The sequence below is a fragment of the Centruroides sculpturatus genome, unplaced genomic scaffold (assembly GCF_000671375.1).
Source record: "Centruroides sculpturatus isolate CEXI.00-Female unplaced genomic scaffold, Cexi_2.0 scaffold1726, whole genome shotgun sequence".
Taxonomy (NCBI): domain Eukaryota; kingdom Metazoa; phylum Arthropoda; class Arachnida; order Scorpiones; family Buthidae; genus Centruroides; species Centruroides sculpturatus.
Window position 1 is genome coordinate 45,461 of NW_019386245.1, and position 24,771 is coordinate 70,231.

The 24,771-nt window shown below is 33.8% G+C and overlaps 1 protein-coding gene across 2 annotated transcripts; it reads left to right on the forward strand.

Moving 5' to 3' along the window:
- Nucleotides 1-1,012: 1,012 nt before the first annotated feature.
- Nucleotides 1,013-24,431, forward strand: LOC111614242 (max-interacting protein 1-like). Of its 2 annotated transcripts, none has more exons than XM_023355624.1 (4): nucleotides 1,013-1,173; nucleotides 21,465-21,579; nucleotides 21,656-21,839; nucleotides 23,454-24,431. In XM_023355624.1, coding segments are annotated over exons 1-4 (441 nt in total). In that variant the 5' UTR covers nucleotides 1,013-1,171; the 3' UTR covers nucleotides 23,594-24,431. The 2 variants fall into 2 exon arrangements, with proteins under 2 accessions (XP_023211392.1, XP_023211391.1); XM_023355623.1 differs by lacking the exon at nucleotides 1,013-1,173 and adding an exon at nucleotides 21,355-21,396.
- Nucleotides 24,432-24,771: the final 340 nt, after the last annotated feature.

Sequence of the window (24,771 nt, forward strand, 5' to 3'; positions counted from 1 at the left end):
ATAATAATTATGTCTACTTAATGAACAGAATTTCATAAATATCATTGTACTTAAATACATAATAATAATAATTTTTGAATTGATGATTTTATATTTTTCAAAACATTTAATTTTAGAAAATTGTTTTTGTTTTTAGGTTTTATTTGTTGAATTAAATACTCTCTGTTGCTTGAGAATGTTGAGAATAGAAAATTTTATCTAGTTTTCACAGATATAATCAGTAACATAACTATGAAGATGCAGTGGATGTACAATCATAGGCCCCAGGACAAAGGAGGACCCTGAATGGGACATCAAAAATGTTCAGTATTATAGTTCCATTTTCAAGTTAAAAATTTTTTGTCTTTGGGACTGATTCCATAATGTGTTTTGTTAAAGTTAAAAATTAATCAACCATTCTTGTTGCATTTGTTTTTTTAATATATATATTTTTTTCCAGAAAAAATAGGGCTAAAAATAAAATCTTGCATGGGGCACATGAAAAGCTAGTTATGGCACTGGATATACTAGTAGACTATATTATAAATTACACTGGTCAACATGATGAGTCTTGTCAGCTGGTCAAAATACTCATAATGAGTATGTATAATTATATGTACTCATTATAAAACTGAAATTTATACATTGTACCATAAGAAACTAAAAATTCTTATAAATAAAAAAATTTATTTCTGGAATACAAAACACATTAATTTTCAAATAACTATATATTATCCATTGTATATTAAGTACAAAAACAGTTATTGTGTAGTTTATCATTTTCCTAATACACTCATCAAAAAATTCTCTCCTAAATTAAATTTTATCAACTCTATGTAATTATTAAAACATATTGATTATAAAAGAAACTCCCTTTCTTAATTTCAGCAAATCAATTTAATGACAAAAACATATTTAATCTAGATTGATACATCTTCATCAGTTGCTACAAGAATTCACTGCNTTTTTGAATTGATGATTTTATATTTTTCAAAACATTTAATTTTAGAAAATTGTTTTTGTTTTTAGGTTTTATTTGTTGAATTAAATACTCTCTGTTGCTTGAGAATGTTGAGAATAGAAAATTTTATCTAGTTTTCACAGATATAATCAGTAACATAACTATGAAGATGCAGTGGATGTACAATCATAGGCCCCAGGACAAAGGAGGACCCTGAATGGGACATCAAAAATGTTCAGTATTATAGTTCCATTTTCAAGTTAAAAATTTTTTGTCTTTGGGACTGATTCCATAATGTGTTTTGTTAAAGTTAAAAATTAATCAACCATTCTTGTTGCATTTGTTTTTTTAATATATATATTTTTTTCCAGAAAAAATAGGGCTAAAAATAAAATCTTGCATGGGGCACATGAAAAGCTAGTTATGGCACTGGATATACTAGTAGACTATATTATAAATTACACTGGTCAACATGATGAGTCTTGTCAGCTGGTCAAAATACTCATAATGAGTATGTATAATTATATGTACTCATTATAAAACTGAAATTTATACATTGTACCATAAGAAACTAAAAATTCTTATAAATAAAAAAATTTATTTCTGGAATACAAAACACATTAATTTTCAAATAACTATATATTATCCATTGTATATTAAGTACAAAAACAGTTATTGTGTAGTTTATCATTTTCCTAATACACTCATCAAAAAATTCTCTCCTAAATTAAATTTTATCAACTCTATGTAATTATTAAAACATATTGATTATAAAAGAAACTCCCTTTCTTAATTTCAGCAAATCAATTTAATGACAAAAACATATTTAATCTAGATTGATACATCTTCATCAGTTGCTACAAGAATTCACTGCTGGAAATGGAAATCCCAACACTAAGATAGTGTTATAGTAGGTGAATAAAAATTACACAGAATATTCATCGATATGATTTATTACACTGAAAATAGTTTCAAAGACATACATGTACTGTACAAATATNCGGGAAAAGAAATTATTTTTCCCGTAATCCCGCTGGAGGCAAATTTCCCGGGAAATGAGAAACCCTAAGTGCCACCAATCTGGTCAACTAGCATCACGGTGCCAATTTGGAAGGGTAAAGGCGATGTGGCAGACTGTGCCAACTACTGACCAATCTGACTCTTGTGCCATGCCATGAAGATATTTGAGCGAATACTCGACACTCTGTTTTGCCAGATTGTCAACCTGACTCCATACCAATGTGGATTCATTAAAGGTTGTGGAACAACTGATGCAATACATGCTGCCTGACTACTTCACAAACGATACCGGGAGAAGAACAAAACTCTCCATATAGCCTTCCTGGACTTGGAGAAAGCATTTGACCGTGTTTGACATGACTTTATCTGGCGCTCACTCAGAGACCATGGTGTCCGAGAAGCCTAAGTTCAATGGACCCAGCTCCTGTACACTGATGTAACCAGTGTGGTCAGATGTCCAGTGAGAACCTCACCCCTGTTCAGCATTAAAACTGGTGTACACCAGGGATTAGTCCTCTCACCCCTCCTTTTCATTCTCTGCATGGACTGTACAACAGCCAATATTCAACATCCCACACCTGTGGACTCTACTCTATGCAGATGACATCCTCCTTGCAGCAGAGTCGAGACAGGAGTTACAGGACCAAGTCCTCCAGTGGGATGACTGCCTTGCTGGTGTTGGCTTCAGGCTCAACATCAAGAAGACAGAATACCTAGAGTGTGGGGCCCAGACCAACAGGTCGATTAACATTAAGGGAGAAGACCTTAAGAAGCCCACTCAGTTCAAATACCTTGACTCACTCATCAGCAATGATGGTGAAACCACCCTTGATGCAAAGGCACGAGCCAATGCAGCCTGACTAAAGTGGCAGCAATGCACTATGTTGTAATGCGCTAACTGTAACCGTTGTATGCAGACCTGGCTGAAGGCGAAAGTCTACAAATCCATCATCCGCCCAGTGGCCCTATACGGGTCAGAATGCTGGCCATCAAGCACCCGCCATGAACAAATTCTCCATACCATGGAAATGAAGATGCTTCACTGGTTCCTCGGCTTTACTCGACTCAGCCACATCCTGAATGAAGACATCCGAAAGATCATGAGAGTGGCCCCTATATCTGAAAAGATGTGGGAAGCAAGACTCAGATGGTATGGCCATGTCATACATAGTGATAAACACTCAGTAGTGAAGACAGCATTACAACTCAGCCCATCTGGATGACGACCCCAAGGGCGCCCCAAAATGAGGTGGATGGATTGACTGCAAGATGACATGAGGAGGGTTAATTAATGTCATTCTGGAAAACGCATTGGACCGTACCAAATATAGAAGGGCATGCAAGAAATTGGACCCTGCATAGAAGCAGGACTTCAATACTAGGAAGAAGATGATGATGTTTAACCACTCTGATATACCACTCCACACTTCAAGGGCAAATACATCTCATTTTGTTTGATTTGAAAATTATTTAGAACATTAATTTGTTTTGTAAATAAATTTAATTTTATTTAACTTAATATTTTGAATTAATTTACTAAATAATCATTTAGAGCAGGGGTGTCCAACCCGCAGGCCACATGTACAAAAACAGTTATTGTGTAGTTTATCATTTTCCTAATACACTCATCAAAAAATTCTCTCCTAAATTAAATTTTATCAACTCTATGTAATTATTAAAACATATTGATTATAAAAGAAACTCCCTTTCTTAATTTCAGCAAATCAATTTAATGACAAAAACATATTTAATCTAGATTGATACATCTTCATCAGTTGCTACAAGAATTCACTGCTGGAAATGGAAATCCCAACACTAAGATAGTGTTATAGTAGGTGAATAAAAATTACACAGAATATTCATCGATATGATTTATTACACTGAAAATAGTTTCAAAGACATACATGTACTGTACAAATATCATAGCAAATGCAAATTAGAAGCAGTGACCTGGTATCATCACAAGAACTGTTCAGAACCACCTACTAGAGATTAGCCTCTGCTCTAGATGTCCTGTGGCATGTTTTCTGCTTACTGCTACCCAGCATCAGATGCATCTTCAGTGGTGTCCCACAAATAGTGTCATTGGAATGCAGAATGGAATTCTGTGGTTTTCACAGATAAGGAGCCATTTTTGCCTTGGTACCAGTGATGGATTTATGTAGATCAAGAGGAGGCCTAGAGAATATCTGTTGGCAAGCAAACAAGAGTTAGACCAGTGTTATCCCAAATACCATGTAAATAAATACCCACGATTACTGTAAAAAATTGGGCTATAATTTGGAAATATATTATGTTTATATCTGTGCCCAAATACCATAACAGCAAACATTTACATCATAATGGTGATTGAAGCCTTTGTTCTGCCATTCATGAAGAGTATTGAGGGGACCTGTCTCAACAGGATAATGCCCATTCCCATATTGCAGTTGCAACCTGATATGCTCTTTCAGATATCAATGTGTTACCCTACAATCTTTCACTAATAAAGCATGTGTGGGACATGATTGAATAATGGACCAGGCACATCTATGACCAGCAACAACCATGCTAATCTAACTCTACAGATGCAACTGGTGTAGAATGCCATCTAGAAGGTTGTCATCCAACATCTCTACAATTGAATGCATGTATATGTGGATGCCTGCATTTAATTAATGTGGCTGTGACTACAGTGGATATTGAGATGGACAACATTCAATTTTCATGTGGGTGTAAAGCTGCAGTTTGTAACTATTCTAATAGTTGTTTGGAGTTGTTTATGTGGATGGATGTTATGTCAATTTAGAGTTAATGAATTTGACAAGCTGTTTTTCTAATAAGAAAGTGTGCAAAGAGCATTTCAATGACAAGCTTAGTTGTGTGCCAGGTTTATAGGTTTTGGCAAAAGCAAGTAGTTGTGCTACTTTATTGAAAGGATAATTGAATGTTGTATTTTTAACAGATGTGCCTAAGGGAGATTTCAGTAAACTTATTGACCCTCTGTCGTAACAAACAGAAAGTCATGTTGGGCTTGAGAGCATTCAGTGTCAGTAATATATTCATTCAATCTGTTCATGAAGGTGGTGCTTTTTAATAAGACAACTGCTTTTATTTTGTCAGTTTTCAGGAGGACTATATTCCATTTTAACCATGACTTCCTGTTATGGAGTATGTTCCAAAAATGTTATGCATTATGATTGGTTTTCATATCTTGTGCTTGGAAGGAGCTTTCCCTCAGTAAGTTTTTCTGATGTTGTTCAACCCATAAGTAATTTGCTCAATGTCTAGTATTAAGTCTTCCAAATGAATATTAGATGGTAGTGTGTACATCAAACCAAACTGAAATGCATTGAGGTGGAGTTATATTGTCTCAAGTAATTAGACGAGTGAGAGATATATATTTCTTTATAAGAATAAAACACATCTTTAAAAATCCAGCAAATAAATATTAATAAAATAAAACCATTTTTTAATGATTTTCCTCAGTTAACATAAAAAAACAGTCAAACATTTTTATTTTATTAATATAAATATTAATAAAATATTAATATTAATTTTCTGGATTTAAAAATTTTAAAGGTGTGTTTTATTCTTAGTTTGTTATCCAGTATGTACCTTATATTTAAGTATATTTCTTTATGTTCTATGTATGGAATATCCATTTTAGTTATTTCACATATTTGTTCTCTTAACACCTTAATGTTGTTTAATTATTCCAACCTATCCCTTATTAAGTAGCATTTTTAAATAATTTCAATTTAAATATATTAAATATATTTAAAGTATTGTTCTAAGTGTAATAAGTTAATAAAATGGATGTTCCATTTTTTGAACATTTGTATATGTGGTATAAACTAATGTTGGTTAAGATAGGCTGACAACATTCCCTGTGTACTAATAAACTGTGGCTTCCAGAAAAAGCAGTTATTTTTCAAATAGTTGATAGTATTGGCCATGATTTGCTGAACTTGAAGAAATTTAACAATATATTAAATTAGTTAATGTAAGTTAGTGAAGGTTTATGCCCTGTACAATATAATAGATAATAAACTTAAAATGTTGCAATGAGTAGATGGAATGGAATAAAATTTAAATTTAAATGAATATTCTTACAAAGGAATCTGTTTTTTACTTCTGCAAGAATATTCATTGTTCCATTTAATTTTTTTAATATACCCGAAGAAGGTTATAATGGTTTAACTGAAAGCACTTGTATAATTGAAGTTTATTTATTTGTTTTTTTTTACTTATTAATACCCATCTCAATGTTTTTAAGTTTATTATTACTAATATTTTAAATTGCATATGAATATTACTTAAATTAATAGAAAGCAGATTTCTGTAATGTACAATTTAAAAAAATAAAGCAAGTTGTAGTAGTAATGATGTCATCTTTATTTTTGATTTTGTTAGCAAAATGAGTTGTTATATGTATCAGCAAAATAAAATACAGTCAACTCATCTTAAAATGAACACCAATAAAGCAAATTTTGCCAGGGCAGTGGCAAAATTTGCTTTATCAGTGTCATTGTTACAATGTTAATTTTCATGCAATAAAGCAAACAAAAATTTTACCAGAATTCATTAAACTGAACTATAAATTACTTTCACAATCCCCAGGAAATAACTCTATTTCCAATAATGATTGCTTTTTACACTTTTTGATGTAAACAATAAAAAGTGGTTCTGTAATAAATGTTCCATTTTGAGTAAAATAGGTTTTCTTCTTCTAGAAGGCAAAGATGGGTTCAACATCTGCTTGTAAAGTAATCCAAATATCTGGTTTTAGTGACATTCTACTGTACTCAGAAAATAGGTGTTAAAGTTTGAGAATGCCCACCCCTTTAAATGGATGCGGTCCCATACAAAAACATGCTAGTTTGAATATCAGGGATTTTATACAATGATGCCAGGTTTATCTATTTTGTGCCAAATTTGGCTCCTTTTTTATTTGTTTGGTGCCAAAAAAAATTTTTCTACTTTTTCAAACAATCTTCAAACAAAAAAAAATCATGAAATTCTTTTAGCTTTGTTATGTTTAATTCCATCACCACTTCCTTGAAGTGCCGGCTGGGAACATCAACCTTTGGGAAGAAGCTAACGGTGAGCTTCTTCCCAAAGGCAGTTAGGCAGTGTGTTAGGCAGTGTGACACGCCAGTTGGAGTATTTTCAGTTGTATCAACATGCAATGCCCAATCAACATTTAACAAATACTGTTAGGGCATCCCCCATAGGCGACGCACATCGTTTAAGCCCAAATGGCGTGAACAGTCAGCAAGGGCCACTTGCCCCTGGACATGGTGGGCTAAAGAAGATAGTCCAACCCCTACAAGTAGTCACCATCAACATTAGCACCCTCACCGCTCAAAGCCGAGAGTTGGCAGCTGCACTCAAAATGCGGCAAATAGACATTGCCTGCATTTAAGAGACAAAGTGGAAGGGCTCAAAGGCTTGGGAAATCTGTGAGGGATTCAAACTATTGTACAATGTTACAAACTCATACCGGAATGGCATTGGCATAGCTATTAGTGAGTGGTTCTGCGATAACATCACTGATGTCCAGCGCATCTCTGACCACCAGCTAATGTCCGTGAAGATTGAAGCCAGCGAACTAACTATCCGAGTCATTTCCTGCTATGCCCCACAACAAGGCACCCTGAAAGATGAAAAGGATGAATTTTGGAGAAGCCTCGAGGCACACCTCTGGTTGGTCAGTAATGATGAATTCCTGATAATTGGTGGTGATCTCAATGGCCACGTCGGTGCAACAAGAGGAAACTAGGAGCGAGTGCATGGTGGGAATGGATTCGGGGACTGGAACGCTGAGGATGACAGGATCTTGGAGTGCACTGAAGCTTTCGACTTGGCCATTGTCAACACTTTTTTCAAAAAGCGAACCAGCCACCTAGTGACATATGCCAGTGGTAGATGGATGACCCAAATAGACTACTGCCTCATCAGAGGACAGGACCTAAAATTTATGGTCAATGCCAAAGTAGTTCCATCAGATAACATTGCACCTCAGTACCACCCACTCCTCATCAATTTTCACCTTAAGCTCAAGCTCAGCAACACCTCAAAACCTGAAAAGACTGGACCTGAATGAATTAAGTGGCACCGCCTACCTGAACATAACTCTCTTCAAGAAAGCAGTTGGTCTGAGTATGGCCAACTTCACAATCCTGAACAACCAGTGTCCATCATCTGGTCTAGCCTCATTCAACACATCCACACGACAGCCTCGACAATCCTAGACAACACAAAACCTGAAAGGAGATACCTCGACAAAGGTATTTGGTGGTGGAATGAAGAAGTGCAAACAGCTGTCGGAGAAAAGAAGAAGGCATTCAAGAGATGGAGGTAATCAGGTGCTGAAGATGACTATGAGTGATACCGGAACCTCAAGTCTTCAACAAAGAGCACAGTTACAGCAGCGAAAGACTGCCCACTACAACTGTCTGTATAACACGCCAGAAGGAGCAAATAAGATTTACTGGTTTGCCAGCACCCAACACCGTACAACCCAAGATATATGCCACATAAAAAACATCAAAGATGACCATGGCCAGATACTCCATGACCCGTCAGCCATCCCCCAAAGGTGGAGTGAACACTTCTCAGCCATCTGTAATGAGGAGTTCCTACACCCTCCAATCCACCGAGCAGACCCAGTACTAGGACCAGTCCCCCTGATATCACCACAAGAAGTTGGAAAGGCTCTCATGAAAATGAAGAACAGCAAAGCACCTGGACTAGACGATATACTCACTGAAGCATGGAAGCTTCTTGGAGGACGAGGGGAGGAGGCCCTCGCAGCCCTCTTCAACAAGATAATTGAAGACAAAGAAGTGCCACTAGGGTTTCTTTCCCACTAGGGTTTCTAGAGTTAATCCCAGAAAAACGGGATCCCCGCCGTTTATTTCCTACGAGAAAAATCCCGAGAAATTTTATTTTCCCAGGAAATCTCGCATTTCAATAATAATTTATCATGTCAGGTTTTCTTTCTATTATTTGTTATACGAAAAGTTGCATCTTGAAGACTCACCTAAGAGAGAAATTTTGAGGTTTCATGCTGCATATTATTACCTATGTTTTACAAGTCTCTACTTGTTAGTTCATGTAATATCTAAGTATTGTGATTGCACATCATTGAACAGCGGAGCACTCGCTGTAAGTAAGTATCACTCATCGCACTTTAGTTTATTTTTTATTTCATCTTTAGAAATAAAATAGTATTTTTTTCGTAATCATTAAAACTCCCAATGAAACGCTTTATTTTACTTTCATCTTATAATGTAGGAGAACATAAATTAATTGAGCCTAACGTGTCTGTATGGGTGAGATTGGCCCTACACTTTTAGTTACTTACTAGAAAGTAAATTAAATTATTCAAATTTATGATATTCCTGTATGATCTTTTTTATCTATATAAAATTCTATTTTACTATCTCATCCTGGGATCTCGGGAAAAGAAATTATTTTTCCCGTAATCCCGCTGGAGGCAAATTTCCCGGGAAATGAGAAACCCTAAGTGCCACCAATCTGGTCAACTAGCATCACGGTGCCAATTTGGAAGGGTAAAGGCGATGTGGCAGACTGTGCCAACTACTGACCAATCTGACTCTTGTGCCATGCCATGAAGATATTTGAGCGAATACTCGACACTCTGTTTTGCCAGATTGTCAACCTGACTCCATACCAATGTGGATTCATTAAAGGTTGTGGAACAACTGATGCAATACATGCTGCCTGACTACTTCACAAACGATACCGGGAGAAGAACAAAACTCTCCATATAGCCTTCCTGGACTTGGAGAAAGCATTTGACCGTGTTTGACATGACTTTATCTGGCGCTCACTCAGAGACCATGGTGTCCGAGAAGCCTAAGTTCAATGGACCCAGCTCCTGTACACTGATGTAACCAGTGTGGTCAGATGTCCAGTGAGAACCTCACCCCTGTTCAGCATTAAAACTGGTGTACACCAGGGATTAGTCCTCTCACCCCTCCTTTTCATTCTCTGCATGGACTGTACAACAGCCAATATTCAACATCCCACACCTGTGGACTCTACTCTATGCAGATGACATCCTCCTTGCAGCAGAGTCGAGACAGGAGTTACAGGACCAAGTCCTCCAGTGGGATGACTGCCTTGCTGGTGTTGGCTTCAGGCTCAACATCAAGAAGACAGAATACCTAGAGTGTGGGGCCCAGACCAACAGGTCGATTAACATTAAGGGAGAAGACCTTAAGAAGCCCACTCAGTTCAAATACCTTGACTCACTCATCAGCAATGATGGTGAAACCACCCTTGATGCAAAGGCACGAGCCAATGCAGCCTGACTAAAGTGGCAGCAATGCACTATGTTGTAATGCGCTAACTGTAACCGTTGTATGCAGACCTGGCTGAAGGCGAAAGTCTACAAATCCATCATCCGCCCAGTGGCCCTATACGGGTCAGAATGCTGGCCATCAAGCACCCGCCATGAACAAATTCTCCATACCATGGAAATGAAGATGCTTCACTGGTTCCTCGGCTTTACTCGACTCAGCCACATCCTGAATGAAGACATCCGAAAGATCATGAGAGTGGCCCCTATATCTGAAAAGATGTGGGAAGCAAGACTCAGATGGTATGGCCATGTCATACATAGTGATAAACACTCAGTAGTGAAGACAGCATTACAACTCAGCCCATCTGGATGACGACCCCAAGGGCGCCCCAAAATGAGGTGGATGGATTGACTGCAAGATGACATGAGGAGGGTTAATTAATGTCATTCTGGAAAACGCATTGGACCGTACCAAATATAGAAGGGCATGCAAGAAATTGGACCCTGCATAGAAGCAGGACTTCAATACTAGGAAGAAGATGATGATGTTTAACCACTCTGATATACCACTCCACACTTCAAGGGCAAATACATCTCATTTTGTTTGATTTGAAAATTATTTAGAACATTAATTTGTTTTGTAAATAAATTTAATTTTATTTAACTTAATATTTTGAATTAATTTACTAAATAATCATTTAGAGCAGGGGTGTCCAACCCGCAGGCCACATGTACAAAAACAGTTATTGTGTAGTTTATCATTTTCCTAATACACTCATCAAAAAATTCTCTCCTAAATTAAATTTTATCAACTCTATGTAATTATTAAAACATATTGATTATAAAAGAAACTCCCTTTCTTAATTTCAGCAAATCAATTTAATGACAAAAACATATTTAATCTAGATTGATACATCTTCATCAGTTGCTACAAGAATTCACTGCTGGAAATGGAAATCCCAACACTAAGATAGTGTTATAGTAGGTGAATAAAAATTACACAGAATATTCATCGATATGATTTATTACACTGAAAATAGTTTCAAAGACATACATGTACTGTACAAATATCATAGCAAATGCAAATTAGAAGCAGTGACCTGGTATCATCACAAGAACTGTTCAGAACCACCTACTAGAGATTAGCCTCTGCTCTAGATGTCCTGTGGCATGTTTTCTGCTTACTGCTACCCAGCATCAGATGCATCTTCAGTGGTGTCCCACAAATAGTGTCATTGGAATGCAGAATGGAATTCTGTGGTTTTCACAGATAAGGAGCCATTTTTGCCTTGGTACCAGTGATGGATTTATGTAGATCAAGAGGAGGCCTAGAGAATATCTGTTGGCAAGCAAACAAGAGTTAGACCAGTGTTATCCCAAATACCATGTAAATAAATACCCACGATTACTGTAAAAAATTGGGCTATAATTTGGAAATATATTATGTTTATATCTGTGCCCAAATACCATAACAGCAAACATTTACATCATAATGGTGATTGAAGCCTTTGTTCTGCCATTCATGAAGAGTATTGAGGGGACCTGTCTCAACAGGATAATGCCCATTCCCATATTGCAGTTGCAACCTNAAGTAAAAATTGAAAGTGTCTGTAGAAGTAATTTTTAAAATATCCTTTTTCTTGATAAAGTTTTAATACTTATTATTATAATCTAGACATGTTAATCCTTAAATATACTTGTATATTGGACCACAAGTATATATTATATGTACTTGTGGCCAGTGGCGTAGCGTGGGTGTCAGCCACCTGGGGCAGAGGAAAATTTCACCGCCCCCTTATTTAGGTATCTCAATTTAAAAGACTAAAATTCAGTTTCGTCATAGAATAAGTAATGAAAAATTCCATGCTAGTGTTGCCATCTTTTTAAAATCACCGACCCGGACAGCAGGTGAGGTTTGTTCGAACAGAAGTTCCTGATGCATGCATATATCATTTTGCAATGCAAACAATAATTTGCAGTGCATGCCGGTTCTAAATCAGTTACAGTTAGCGACTAGGGAAACTTGGATAGGAGTAACGCAAGTGACCTAGCCCTATTGGATATTGGAGGTGTATATGATTACAAATGAATCATACAATGAAAGATAAAAAAAACAAAAAAACAAAAATAAAAAAAAGGTTAACAGGTTGCACACGATATCCCCAGACGGTGAGTCAATTCGCGGACTATCCGGATTGATGGTAACATTATTGCCGTGCTCATTTCAATTGGTCCGAGTCGTAGGTGGACAAAAATATGAAATAAAATGGTTTAAATTCTTACAAGATATTATTATTATTTATTGTGAAATTTTGCTGCCCCCTAAAAAGTGCCGCCCCCCATGCTATGCTACTGCTTGTGGCCCAAAACTCCTTGACTTCTTCCAATGCGGCCCAGAGAAACAAAAAGGTTGGACACCCCTGATTTAGAGATTTCAATCACCTATTAAGCCTTAAAGACCATAACCCCGAAAGTCGTTAATGCTAATTTTCAATAAAGTAAACTAACTGTTGTTTCTTTAATGATTCATATTAATGTGAGTTGACTGTATTATACTATCAAACTAGGAATATCATTTTAAATGTACATTATTAATTTAGTTGTCAAAATCTGTTATATAAGAATGAAAAGAGTACAAATTTAGCCTGCTAGCATTATTATCAAATCATACTACTGTGATCAAAATTATCAGGAATGGTTCATTTAAACGTGCAAGAGTGTGCAAGAGGGCACTGTTTTTTTCATCATTCGGTACAACTTTCATTGACTTCTAGTAGCAATCTATATGTCATTCAGGGACAAACCCTGACCAAAATTTTTGAGCATGCTGAAAGTTATAATAAGAATAGTAGGCCTATCTCTAGTACTAAATAATCGGCAGGAAGGTTATTTGGTGAAGGTTATTTGAATAAAAAACTATGGACTATTATAAAGCCCATTATATCTACACATGAAATATATTATAATGAAAAGGTATTAAAAATTTATGGTAATAATTCAATTTTTGTGGGCCTTTGATACTGGAGGCCCAGAGTTTAAGCCCTATTAGTCCCTATGTAGATCTGCCCTGTATACAATACATGTATGCTGATTATGTACTGCAAGCTTTCAATACAATCTGGCCGTGTTAAATGCTTCGAATGACATTATGTGTGCGCACTTGTTTGCCACGACAAACCTCCACACTAGCAAGCAATTGAGTTTCCGCAAGCATTGCACTGACTTAAAACGGCTAGATGATAGCTGTCAATGTAAAAGCAAACACAAATGATAAAAGAGCTTACATATTAGAATAAATTATTATTGGCATATTTGTTCTCACATAAAAAGTATATTGACAGTCAAAACTTTCTCTTAAGCATACAAGCTCATTCTAAGCAAGCCCAGAGAATTTGCCCCTGATGTCATTACAAGAATTTATTTGCAAATGAAAACAGGCAAATGATTTTTGCACCAGCGATTTTTCAAAATGTTGAGTATAATTGACCAAAGAACATGTATTAAATTTTATTTTTTAACACAACATTGCAACAAAAATGTTGAGAATGTTGCAAAAAACCTTTGGTGACAATAGTCTATCAAAAACAAGAGATTTCAAATGTTTCAACAGTTGTTTCATCAAAACCAATCAACAATCAAGTGAATGGTGCTCAAAAGGTGAAGTACCAAAATATGATGTAAAGAAATTACAGTAATATAATGCACAGTATTACCAAGACTTCTGAATATAGAAACCATTCATTAGTTATAATTTTTCTATTGTCCAGAAATTTTAGTTTTCAAGTTTTTGAAAAAATTTATCCAGTTATGCAAAATTGAAGATGTCAGGGTCAGAGTTAGTAGGGTTTACTGTGTGTATGTGTTTAAAAGTTTCATTAAATGTGAATGCAAATGTATACATTTGCATTAATGGAACTATTAAAACTTATCCCAATGTATGAATGCTCTAGTCATTTGACATATTTTTTAACAAAGTTGTCTTTTTACAATTAATTACAAAACTTAAGCTACAATTGTACAGAAGTTCTCTTCTACAGTATGTATAGAGACTTAAATACTTTTATTGAATTATTATAGTTTTTTATTATATTTTAAAATAGTTTTTATAATTCAATATGTGTATAAATAGCTATTAAGTGCTATGATTTCATATATTTAAATATATATAATAAGAAGCTAGATGTATCATTTCATTTAATATCATTGCATTAAACCAGAATTCTATTGATTGTCAGTTTTTTAGGAGGGTTTTTTTCAGCTCATGAGGGTAAATATAGGTATTTAAGTTGAATCACTACTATAACCTGTTATTTGACTAAACTCTAATTGCAATGTTGGTATTCAGTCTTTTCTGATTAAAAAAAAAAACCACATATTTTTTTTTTACCAACTTTGTATATTGTTTACAAAGCTATTTAGTACAACACTATTTTTTTAATAAAAATATAACATGTATACTGTTAATTACTTTAAATTTTTATGCAAGTATTTCCTTTCATTTTTCTAGTCAAAGACAGGATCTTTTAATTTATAAATAATAACAATAAACAAATGTGGTATGTTTGCTGAAATATTTAATTGAATAATAGTTGTTTTTAAATAAAAGCTACTGAATTAATTTGTTTTTATATTAAATTATCTTTGTTTAAAACATACTATATCACATTTTTTTTCCTGTATACAATATGAGATTGATTGTAATCATGTAAATACTTTCAGCAAAAGTGAAAAAAAAATTAAAATTAACTAAATAGTACTGTACTTACATTTTCAATAGTTATATCAGTTAGATTCAAGTGATTTTATGTAATTACAAAAAGGATTTAAACTAAAACTTTGAGTAATCATATTATAATTCATTAATATAGTTCTGTTTAAAAGTAAATAAAGGTTGTATCAGGTTCATTGTTATGTTATGTTTATATTTTAAAGAAATACAATAATCTCTATCTAAATCATTATATTTTATTGTATATCATAAAGTGTGATAGTGAGATGAAGTATGAATAAACTAAAATAAAAATAAATGAATAAGTAGATTCTGCACAACATTAGAGATTGGCTAAAACTATGGAAATGTTTTGTCTAATAGATTAATAATTAAAAGCTGTTGAGACACTGTTAACACTTATCAGGTTGGATTTGGTTCTTAATTTTCAGTAATTAAGTCCAAAGAAAGAGGTAGATACCAAATGAGGCTACTGTGCAATTTTTCAAGAAATGAAGTATTATTGAACCAAATAATATCGTTTACGTATTTTGTTCCATAATTTATCATTGGTAGAACCATTGAAAAATATCATTTTTACGCTATTATTGTATTGTTGCAGCAAGACTGTTTACTAAAATTTTCACGGAAATATATAGTAATCTTCGAAGAACAAAGCGTTAATCACAATAAATAAAAACTCACCAACCTTTTTTGCTTTGCAATTAGTTGTGAAAACTGTTCCCTCACTAACATTTTCGGTTCATATTTGGAATGCATATAAGACTACAATGTATTCGAAACTGGGAAGATTCGATTCTTTAGGAAGTTCTATCGAGGAAGATCCAGGTGTGGACTGAAAACGTTAGTGATGTAACAGTTTTCACAACTAATTACAAAGCACAATAAGATTTGTGAATTTTATTTACACGGAAATATACTTTTTAGTTTTTACTGTAGCCAGCATTTACAAATATATTTTAACCAATACCATTTTGAGTTTATCTTTATCTATACATATAAATGAGAATGTTTGTTTGTTTACTATACACTCCTAGGCCGTTCTACCAATTGCTATGAAATTCGGTAGTTACATTCAAATACTTCTAACTTACATCATGACTTACATCCCACCCCCAAAATATCTATTGAATTTTTGTAAATCAATTAATTTCTATTTACATTCGATTTGATTATTTACGTCTATATGTAGCACCATCTATTGACAAAAAATTAACAAAATAATAAACTAAATATAATTTTTAAAAATGTATATTGTATTCATTTAATTATTCGACAATGATTTAGCACAAAATACCACTTGCCTGCGTGGAATCGAAAGTATTACCCTGTTAAAAGTCTCTAAGTAATTTTCCACATCTAACGACTTTAATTCTAATAAGTGCCCTCCAGTAGCCGAGTGGATAAAACCACCGAACTCTGGTAATTAGTTCGTCGTGGGTTCGGGCATGGCCAACGAAGATCGGATGAAGTTTTTCGGATTTTCCTCAAGTTAGTAACACCTAAATAGGGACCAGTTTCCTATAAATCTCCCCGGATGCATCCCCATCGGCAACCGTAACCAAATAAGCCAAACTAATTCTAACGAGCGATTATTTATTGTAACATCGTCACAATGTTCTCAATTCTTTCAGTGGTAGTCTTGCTCCGGTACTGTACATCATACGTTTCTTGTTAGCAATAGAATCGTGTCTGTCATCTATTAACTCCGGGGAAAAATTTGGAATCGAAGTAACATGACATCGTTCCAAACCAAAAGTTCGTATATAGGCCTAGTTAATCTAGGCCTCCTGTCCCTAAGCTTTCCACATCTGGTCTCGACTTTCATCTAACTCCTTTCTCGAGATTAAGGACGGACAACAGACACAGATAGACAGCCGACAGTGGGAATTTTATACGTCCACAATTTTTTCAAATTACAACCAAATAGTTTTTCTATAAATGCGATATTTACGAGAATATACTTCCCACGTAGTTTATACAGTATGTTGCCAAAATATAAACACTTTGTAGAACATAAAAGCAGTTATTCTCGCATTTTGACAAGATTTTTTAAATGTAAACAAGTTACTATATGAAGACTTTAGGACGTTAAGGTTAGCTACTTCGATCACATGCGGGGCCATCACAACCTGTCTAACACGGATCACTTTTCAAATATTAATAGTAGATTAGTATTAATTAGTAGTCTTTGACCATCTTCTCTTCCGGGAGGAGATCAACGCCTACTTTTGGTCGAATTACTTCAACCCCGTTCCGCAACAGCTACTTTTTTTTTCTATCGGACCAGCGGTATGGTGGCATTCGAATAGAAAAATTACATAATATAAGGTTACCGGGCAGCACAAAATATGATTTAAGCTGTTTTCGAGGGTGCCGAGTTTAAATATTCGATCTGTTTTTTTTGCGATATTTGATTCGTTGGAAGATTACCGTTTGATATTTGGTTGTGAATGATACAGTTTCTTATAGTTAACATTAGGAAAAAATATGACGTTGAAATTGTGCCATTTCTTACCATTCGAGTATCGAGATAAACTTGCTAATTTTATCCATTATGGCTGGTTCTGACTTGCAAGTAGGATGGCCAGATGAGAATAAAATCTGGTACAAAATGAGTTCTTCCCAAAAGATACTTAGACACTTCAATTCCAGGATATTCAAGGTGTGTTTTTTTTAATGCATTTCTGTCATTGGCAGAAATCGTTTAAGATGTAAAAAATAAAAAGATATCTAATTGTAAGAACAGTTTTTAGAAGTCTTCCTGTTGCTAGATGGCAGTCGGAAAAATTCCGGAACAATCCCGGAAAACCGGGACATCTGACAACATACAGTACTCATAAGAGGAACCATTAAACGTGGATTTTATTGCAATTTGATGTTTAAATATCACATTAAACATGAAGAAGAAAGTAGGCCTTATATAGGTTATTTATTGCAAAATAATTTTAATATGTGATTTCTTAAGTAGTAGTAAGTCTTGAGAAATTTTTGAAGGTGTTATTTGTTGATTGAAATTACATATTTAGATTGTGATAATTAAATTAATTTTTTTCCAATTGGAAGTTATTCTTCGACATTTATTTAGTGAAAAAGCAAGCTTCATTAAAAATTTTATCATAAAAATATTTAAAATCTAAAAATATAAGCATTACGTTCTGCTAAACACTGTTTTTAATATACAAACCGCGAAATATTTGGAAAAATTGATAGTCGTCTTGTAGAATGATAAACACTCCTTTTGCAGATCAGTTGTTGAGCTCTTGCTCGGGAAAACGTTGTATCTGCAACTTTGCTGTCTCGAAAAAAAAAAAAAAAAAAAAAAACTGATTTCCGCTTACACATCATACATCATTACCAAATAAACATTGAATTATTGAGATAACATTGAAGTGATTTTAACATAAAAAATGGCTTAGAAAGAAAAACTCGTAATGTTATACAGTATATCAAACAATGTTTTCCTTATAACATCACGGGAAAATTTAAAAGAAAGTAAATTTGCTTTTTATATGAATCTTTTCTTGTTTCTACCTTTCATAGCACACATTGAGATAAACTGTCTGAAACGTTTTGATATGCTCTGGATTGAAAATTTCATAAAGCAATGTTTTTGAGAAATGAGGACATTACTGAAAAAAAAAAAACGGTTTTAGTGTATTATTTATTATATTTCAAGAATAAAAAAAAAAAACAGTATTTTACTTTAAACGCAAATAGTAGTATTTATTTTCTAAACTTTCTGCAGTACTAAGAACTGCCTATAATTCTGCTGATTGTAGGGCACTGTAGAACTCAGCGTGTTCTTTTAAGTATCTTGTCGTATCCGCCCACAAGTAGCCGAGTGAATAAAACTAATGAACATTGGTCGTGGGTTCGAGCCTCACCAACGGCTGGTCACGTGGAGTTTTTATCGGGTTAGTAACACCTAAATTGGGGTCAGTTTCCTATAAAAGCCCTCCCGGGAAGCATTCCCCCTAGGCAGATCATTCATGTGTTACGTTGCCGTAATCGGATAAAACCTAAATCTTGTCAAGTCCATGAGATAACGTTTCTTTGCCGCTTCAATGGTCTATCATATAGAAGTGGCAAAGAAATATCTGTTAGATTTTAAAATCTGGACACTACCTTTGCACCACGTGTTCTCTGCTGAGGTAAGAGTTTGTAAGTCCCAGGATTGCATGACATCATGATTCTTATTCTGCACACACTGATAACTGTGGGATCCTCTGAAGATATTTGAAACCACATAACGGAGATAATTTACAGATCTTGCTGTACATTTATATCACAATTCTAATTTTTTTTTCCGACAGTCAACACTGTACTGTAATTACATACAACGGTTTTCCATAGAATAAATATTTGAATTCAACATACAACCAGTGAAAAATTTTTGAAAAAATTAGTTCTGTGAATAAATACATTCTATATCATTAAATATAATTTTATAAAATAAATAGGTTAATAAAAGAGTAGTAATTTGGCTTTTCCTTGTATTGACTGTAGTAATTGCAAACATTTTTGACGGCTGCTTAATCTATTTAACCTTAAATTTAATTAATATCCTGTCTTTTAATAAAATATTTTATTATATGCAAACTGTTGATCTGACGTGAAACTAAGAACGCTCTTAAAATAAAGCAGTTAAGTATTCAATTTGTGAATATATTTTATTTAATGAAGATTGAAAACATATTACCGGTATACATGCACTTATCGAATTTCATTTATAGAAAGTTAAATATTTGTATTACAAGACGTTTCATCTATTCAGGGGATTTACATTTTATCGATTGCTTATTCGTTTGAGAAAATGATATAATTTTGAGTGAATGAGTTCTTTTATACTTTGTTTAAACCATTAATCTGAATACCTTTTAAATCTGTTATTTATTTTTTAATCTATTTTCAATAGGGAGGTGCGTTAGAATAATTCTATAAGAGGGTTCTTTATAAATAATACAAATATATCAGTTTTATACATGCGAATGATGTTATTATATCCGTAAACATTGTTTAATCTATCAAAATGATTAATAATTTATAAAGAAATTATATCTATTTCTCCACTTCCTTTCCATTTATATTTATTGGATTCTTTCATGTTTCGATATTTTTTTCTCTCCCTAAAAACAGAAATGACTTAAGAAGAAACAATATAAATGTATAAATTTTATAACAAATATAAATTTCCTTATTCAAAATCTATAATATTCCTATTACTAAACTAAAAAATAACCACATTATTGTTAAGATGAAAGATTATAATTCGGTTCACAAATAATAAAGCAAATTACAAGGATATATAATACATTATTAATAATTACCGCTAGTAGATTATATATACATACGTGTACTTTTTAATTGTTAATCATTATATCTGTAGAACCTTCATCGTTTGTTTAAGATAAGAAATATGTCCTGAAAATCTGTAAAAGATGAAATATTTCGTTCTACATCTCGTTTCAAATCGCTGGCCATTTTAATGACAAATTAATTAAACGGAACTGTTAAGCAGTATATATTTCATTTTTAAATCATTTACAACAGATCGTTAAATGAAAATTCTAGTATTTAAATTACATCGCGTTTCTTTGTGCGTGCCTTAACGATTTACAAGAATTTAGTTTTAATTATAAAATCGATGTAATAATAATTACGATATTCAAAACCGATATAAATTTTAAAATCTATCGCATCTGAATCTTTCATTAGAATAATTAAGCATGCCTCTTTCTTAAGCAATAATATCCTTTTATTGAAAGCATTGATTACTTATCCTTATCATTTTTCGTAGTTTATTTACACGTGTTCACTCACGACAGAATCCGTAGTGAACGGATTCTACAGTTCAATGAATTTATAATTGTGCAAGTAAACTGTAATTTTTAAGCTTATATACGTACTGTACTTTACATAGACAATACGAGGCAGTGTCACTATACTCGATTAATTCAGTCAGTTTACTTTCTGATTTGATAGAGGAGAAGCAACTGTCGACGTCGACATTTTTCATTAACATTTAAGAAATGGTAACAGGTGCTTTCTAACTAATTTTTAGAAACGACAAGTGTTATTTACATTGAAAAATTAGCGAATAATTGCGCTTCGTAAACAGTGTCGATTCCCGGAAAAGTAGGTGTGGTTTAACGCCAACTTCTACTCTGTTGTTTTCACGGTCGTTCACCTCCAATAACGTTGACCTCTCGGCCGTATTTTTCGTCATTTTACCGCATCGACTTTGGTAACAATCTGGTAATTCTGGCGCCTGTACGCCGGAAGAAGAATGCAATCGATCTGTTGAGTGTTGACGTTTCCGTGTTGTCAATTCACTACTGGTACCATCACTCATATGTATTTTTCCTTTTTTGTTTTTCTTCATCTTCTAATGTTAGCATCGCGTTTATGTTTAGGATTAACCTATAAATTCTCGTAATTACAATGTGTTTACATTTCAGGCGTGCTCACTTGCGTAATTGCCTGGAGAAACTGAAGGAGATGGTCCCCCTGGGTCCAGAGTCAAATCGTCATACGACGTTAGGTCTTCTCACTAAAGCCAAAACTTTTATTAAAGTGAGATTTTTCTTTGGAAATTTTATTTATGATTGTTTCTTTTTTTCCATATTTTAAAATTTTGTTTTTATAACAGAATCTGGAGGATAAAGAGAGAAAGCATCAACTCCAAAAAGATCAATTGCTAAGGGAGCAAAGGTACTTACGAAGGAGGCTGGACCAGTTGGGAATGCCATTCAATTCGCACAAAAGACGAAGCATTAGCGAATGCAGTTCGTCAACCTCCATTTCCACAAACTCATCCTCATTATCCGAAACAGGTACGACCACCCCTTTTCTTCACTTTGTACTTTATATCAAACTAGCCACGTTCCCAGACGGAAATGTACTTTTTGCGTATTAATTATAAGTCAGCCAGACCTTGAACCAATTTTCCATTCGCTATTGTCACTCGTAGACCTACTACTTAAGCGTGTGAAAGTTTGGGGACACAGAAGACAATTTCATTGAATGGAATAAAGGGCGAAGGAAATTAAATCCTGTAACACGCTTCACATAAATTCCTCAACCATTGTAACTTTCGAAACCCCCTTCTGTGTCAAAATATGTGACATTATATTTTTGGTTAGTCGAAAGATTAAGTGTTTCTCATAAATAAACGATAGCAGCTGGATAGACTATGCACTGCCTGTGCCGGTTTTTTTTTTTCGGCAGGGATGTTCTCCTCTCTAAATAACGATGACAAGTAGAGTTCAAGGACGACGTTTAACAATGGGAAAACTAGATGGAAATAACGGGTTAGTCTCAGGCGAAAAACGATGGGTCAAGATCTATTAGATAACAACTATCTCGAAAGTAGTTTCGTGTTTTCGTTGACCTCCTGGTGGGCAGGGGTATAGAAGACTACCGACCTTTTAACTAAGAAGAGTTTTTTCTTAAAGTGATATATAGTAATAGAAAATTATAAATGTAGTGTTCTAAATGTAAATATGATCTTGTGGAGCCATTAGCTTTTTCATTTGTGCAGAATACATATAAGTAATTCTATATCTGTATTTTAAAAATGCTTTATTTTTATTAATAATGATAAAAACAAAATATAATATATAATCCTTGAATGTGGATCATCCCGAATATAAATAATACAAGCAATATATTGTTATTTGGAATTTTCCACTTCTCTCTCTCTTTAGAACAATTTGTAACTTGAGCATTAAGATTTGGAAAATATTAAACGAAGAACGAATATCCTGATTATTAGATGAAAATAATACTTCATTCGTTGGAAAACTGAATTTATCATTCTTTCCACGCAACAATTATCAAAGGAAACATGGTTCATATCGAATTTTTTTTTCATGGGAATAGTTAATTAGTTCTTATTTCCCAATAATTTAAAACAGTTTCAAAAATTATCGTAAATTAATCTTCTTAATTTCTTATGAATAGAATTGTACAGAAAATATATAACCTATATATATATTTCCTGAGAAATGTTTACAGAATCAAAAGTTGCAGTTTCTACATTTCTAATTTCTCTTAGAACTGATTAATTTCTATTTTAATTTGGAAATTAAGGAGAATTAATTTACGATAATTCTGAAAAGTATTGAAAGATAACAATATGCATTTAAATTTAGCGAAAATTCCGCGTCAGTTAAAACAGTTAAATTTCAACTTCTACGTGTACGCAGTATTAACAGATATTACACAGATATGCATGTCGTGTAATTATAACCAGGTTTAAAATACGTTTCCCGGAAATCCGAACAATAGTCTTTGAACGATAATCACTTCACGTCATTATTTTTTCTTCCATATTGTTATTTTCTTTATCTAATTTATTGTCGTTACTTAATCCAATAGAATGAGTGTTTCTTTTCGAAAAACATTTCTATTGTGGTTGAAATTAACGTTTATTTATTTTTCAACAGATGAAGTGGATATCATCGGCTACAACAGTAACCAAAGTGATACGGATGACCATAGTAGCATCCAGAGCGTGACGAGCGACGGAGGAGTTTCCATCAGCACCAAACGGCTCACTCTCGGTGAAACTACCATGTCCATTTAATACTGCCAGTATTCTTTGAGAACATTGCAAAGGACAGTGCATGCACACCAGTATAAAAGGGGGATTTAAAAAAATATATAAGAAAATAGTTTTGTGGACTGCCACCACCCTGCCATCCGATTTGGGCATTTCGATGGATTTGAAGAAACCATTCCATTTTTAAATCACGCGAAAATAATGGGCACTCTTCTGATGTATTTCGGTGGGTCTCAAAATTATGTGTTCGTGATCGCAATCGGGATCCTATTCCCTTCTGCAATATAACCCGGCCACACTTCACGTACATAACACATATACAGTATTTGATCTGTGCTTCAAAAATCAACGCCCGGTTCCTTCCGTTTAAACCCCCCTTTCATCCCATAGCGATTTAGATTTTTTAAAATCATTTTCGTGTAATTCCAACCTCTTCACCAATGGCCCGGACATATCGTGGTGAAAAAAAAAAATATATATATATATATATATATATATATACAGTATATATATATATACAAAATAAAACAAAAACAGAACTCGTTTTCGTTCCGATGCGATTCCTCTTAGAACAAAAATTGTATAACCTTTACCAAGTCTAAAAAGGGGATGGGGTAATTAAAATTCTCAGGATGGGCCATTGGATACTTGCCAAATGAGCAATAGCATATGTGATGTGCTGCTCTCAAATTTATTTATTTCAGTTGTAAAGATTATTTTTCATTTTATTTTGCAGAGATTTCTTATTATACATAAGAACAGCTCCGTTCAACTAGTATTTTCTAAAAATACTCTTAATTGCCCATAGTGTTGTAAACATGTGATCGTTTTAGTCGAAATGTCTTTAAAAAAAAAAATAATATTTTGCCTTTTAGCCACGTGACTAATGATCTGACAGGCGGAACTTTCCTCATGATTGGATGAGCGCTTAAAACAAGATATCGTTATAGAAACGTCAAATCAAAGAAATTTATTGATGGCAAGTTCTTTAAAAAAAAAAATAATAATAATAATGTTTTGCCTTTTAGCCACGTGACTAATGATCTGACAGGCGGAACTTTGCTAAGAAAAACTCCTTTGCTTAGCTTCGAGACGATAAGTTTTTAATTATGTCATCGTTTTATTGTTAATGCCCATTGCCCCGTGCGATGGGTAACAACAGTTACACGATAATAACGAAAAGTTCACGGATGGTGAAGATG

Excerpts from the sequence above, each read along its gene's own strand:
- LOC111614242 (XM_023355623.1), top strand. The coding sequence starts at position 21,359 with ATGTATTTTTCCTTTTTTGTTTTTCTTCATCTTCTAAT. Across the intron at positions 21,580-21,655 it reads AAGCCAAAACTTTTATTAAA|AATCTGGAGGATAAAGAGAG; the intron begins GTGAGATTTTTC and ends TTTTTATAACAG. Across the intron at positions 21,840-23,453 it reads ATCCTCATTATCCGAAACAG|ATGAAGTGGATATCATCGGC; the intron begins GTACGACCACCC and ends ATTTTTCAACAG.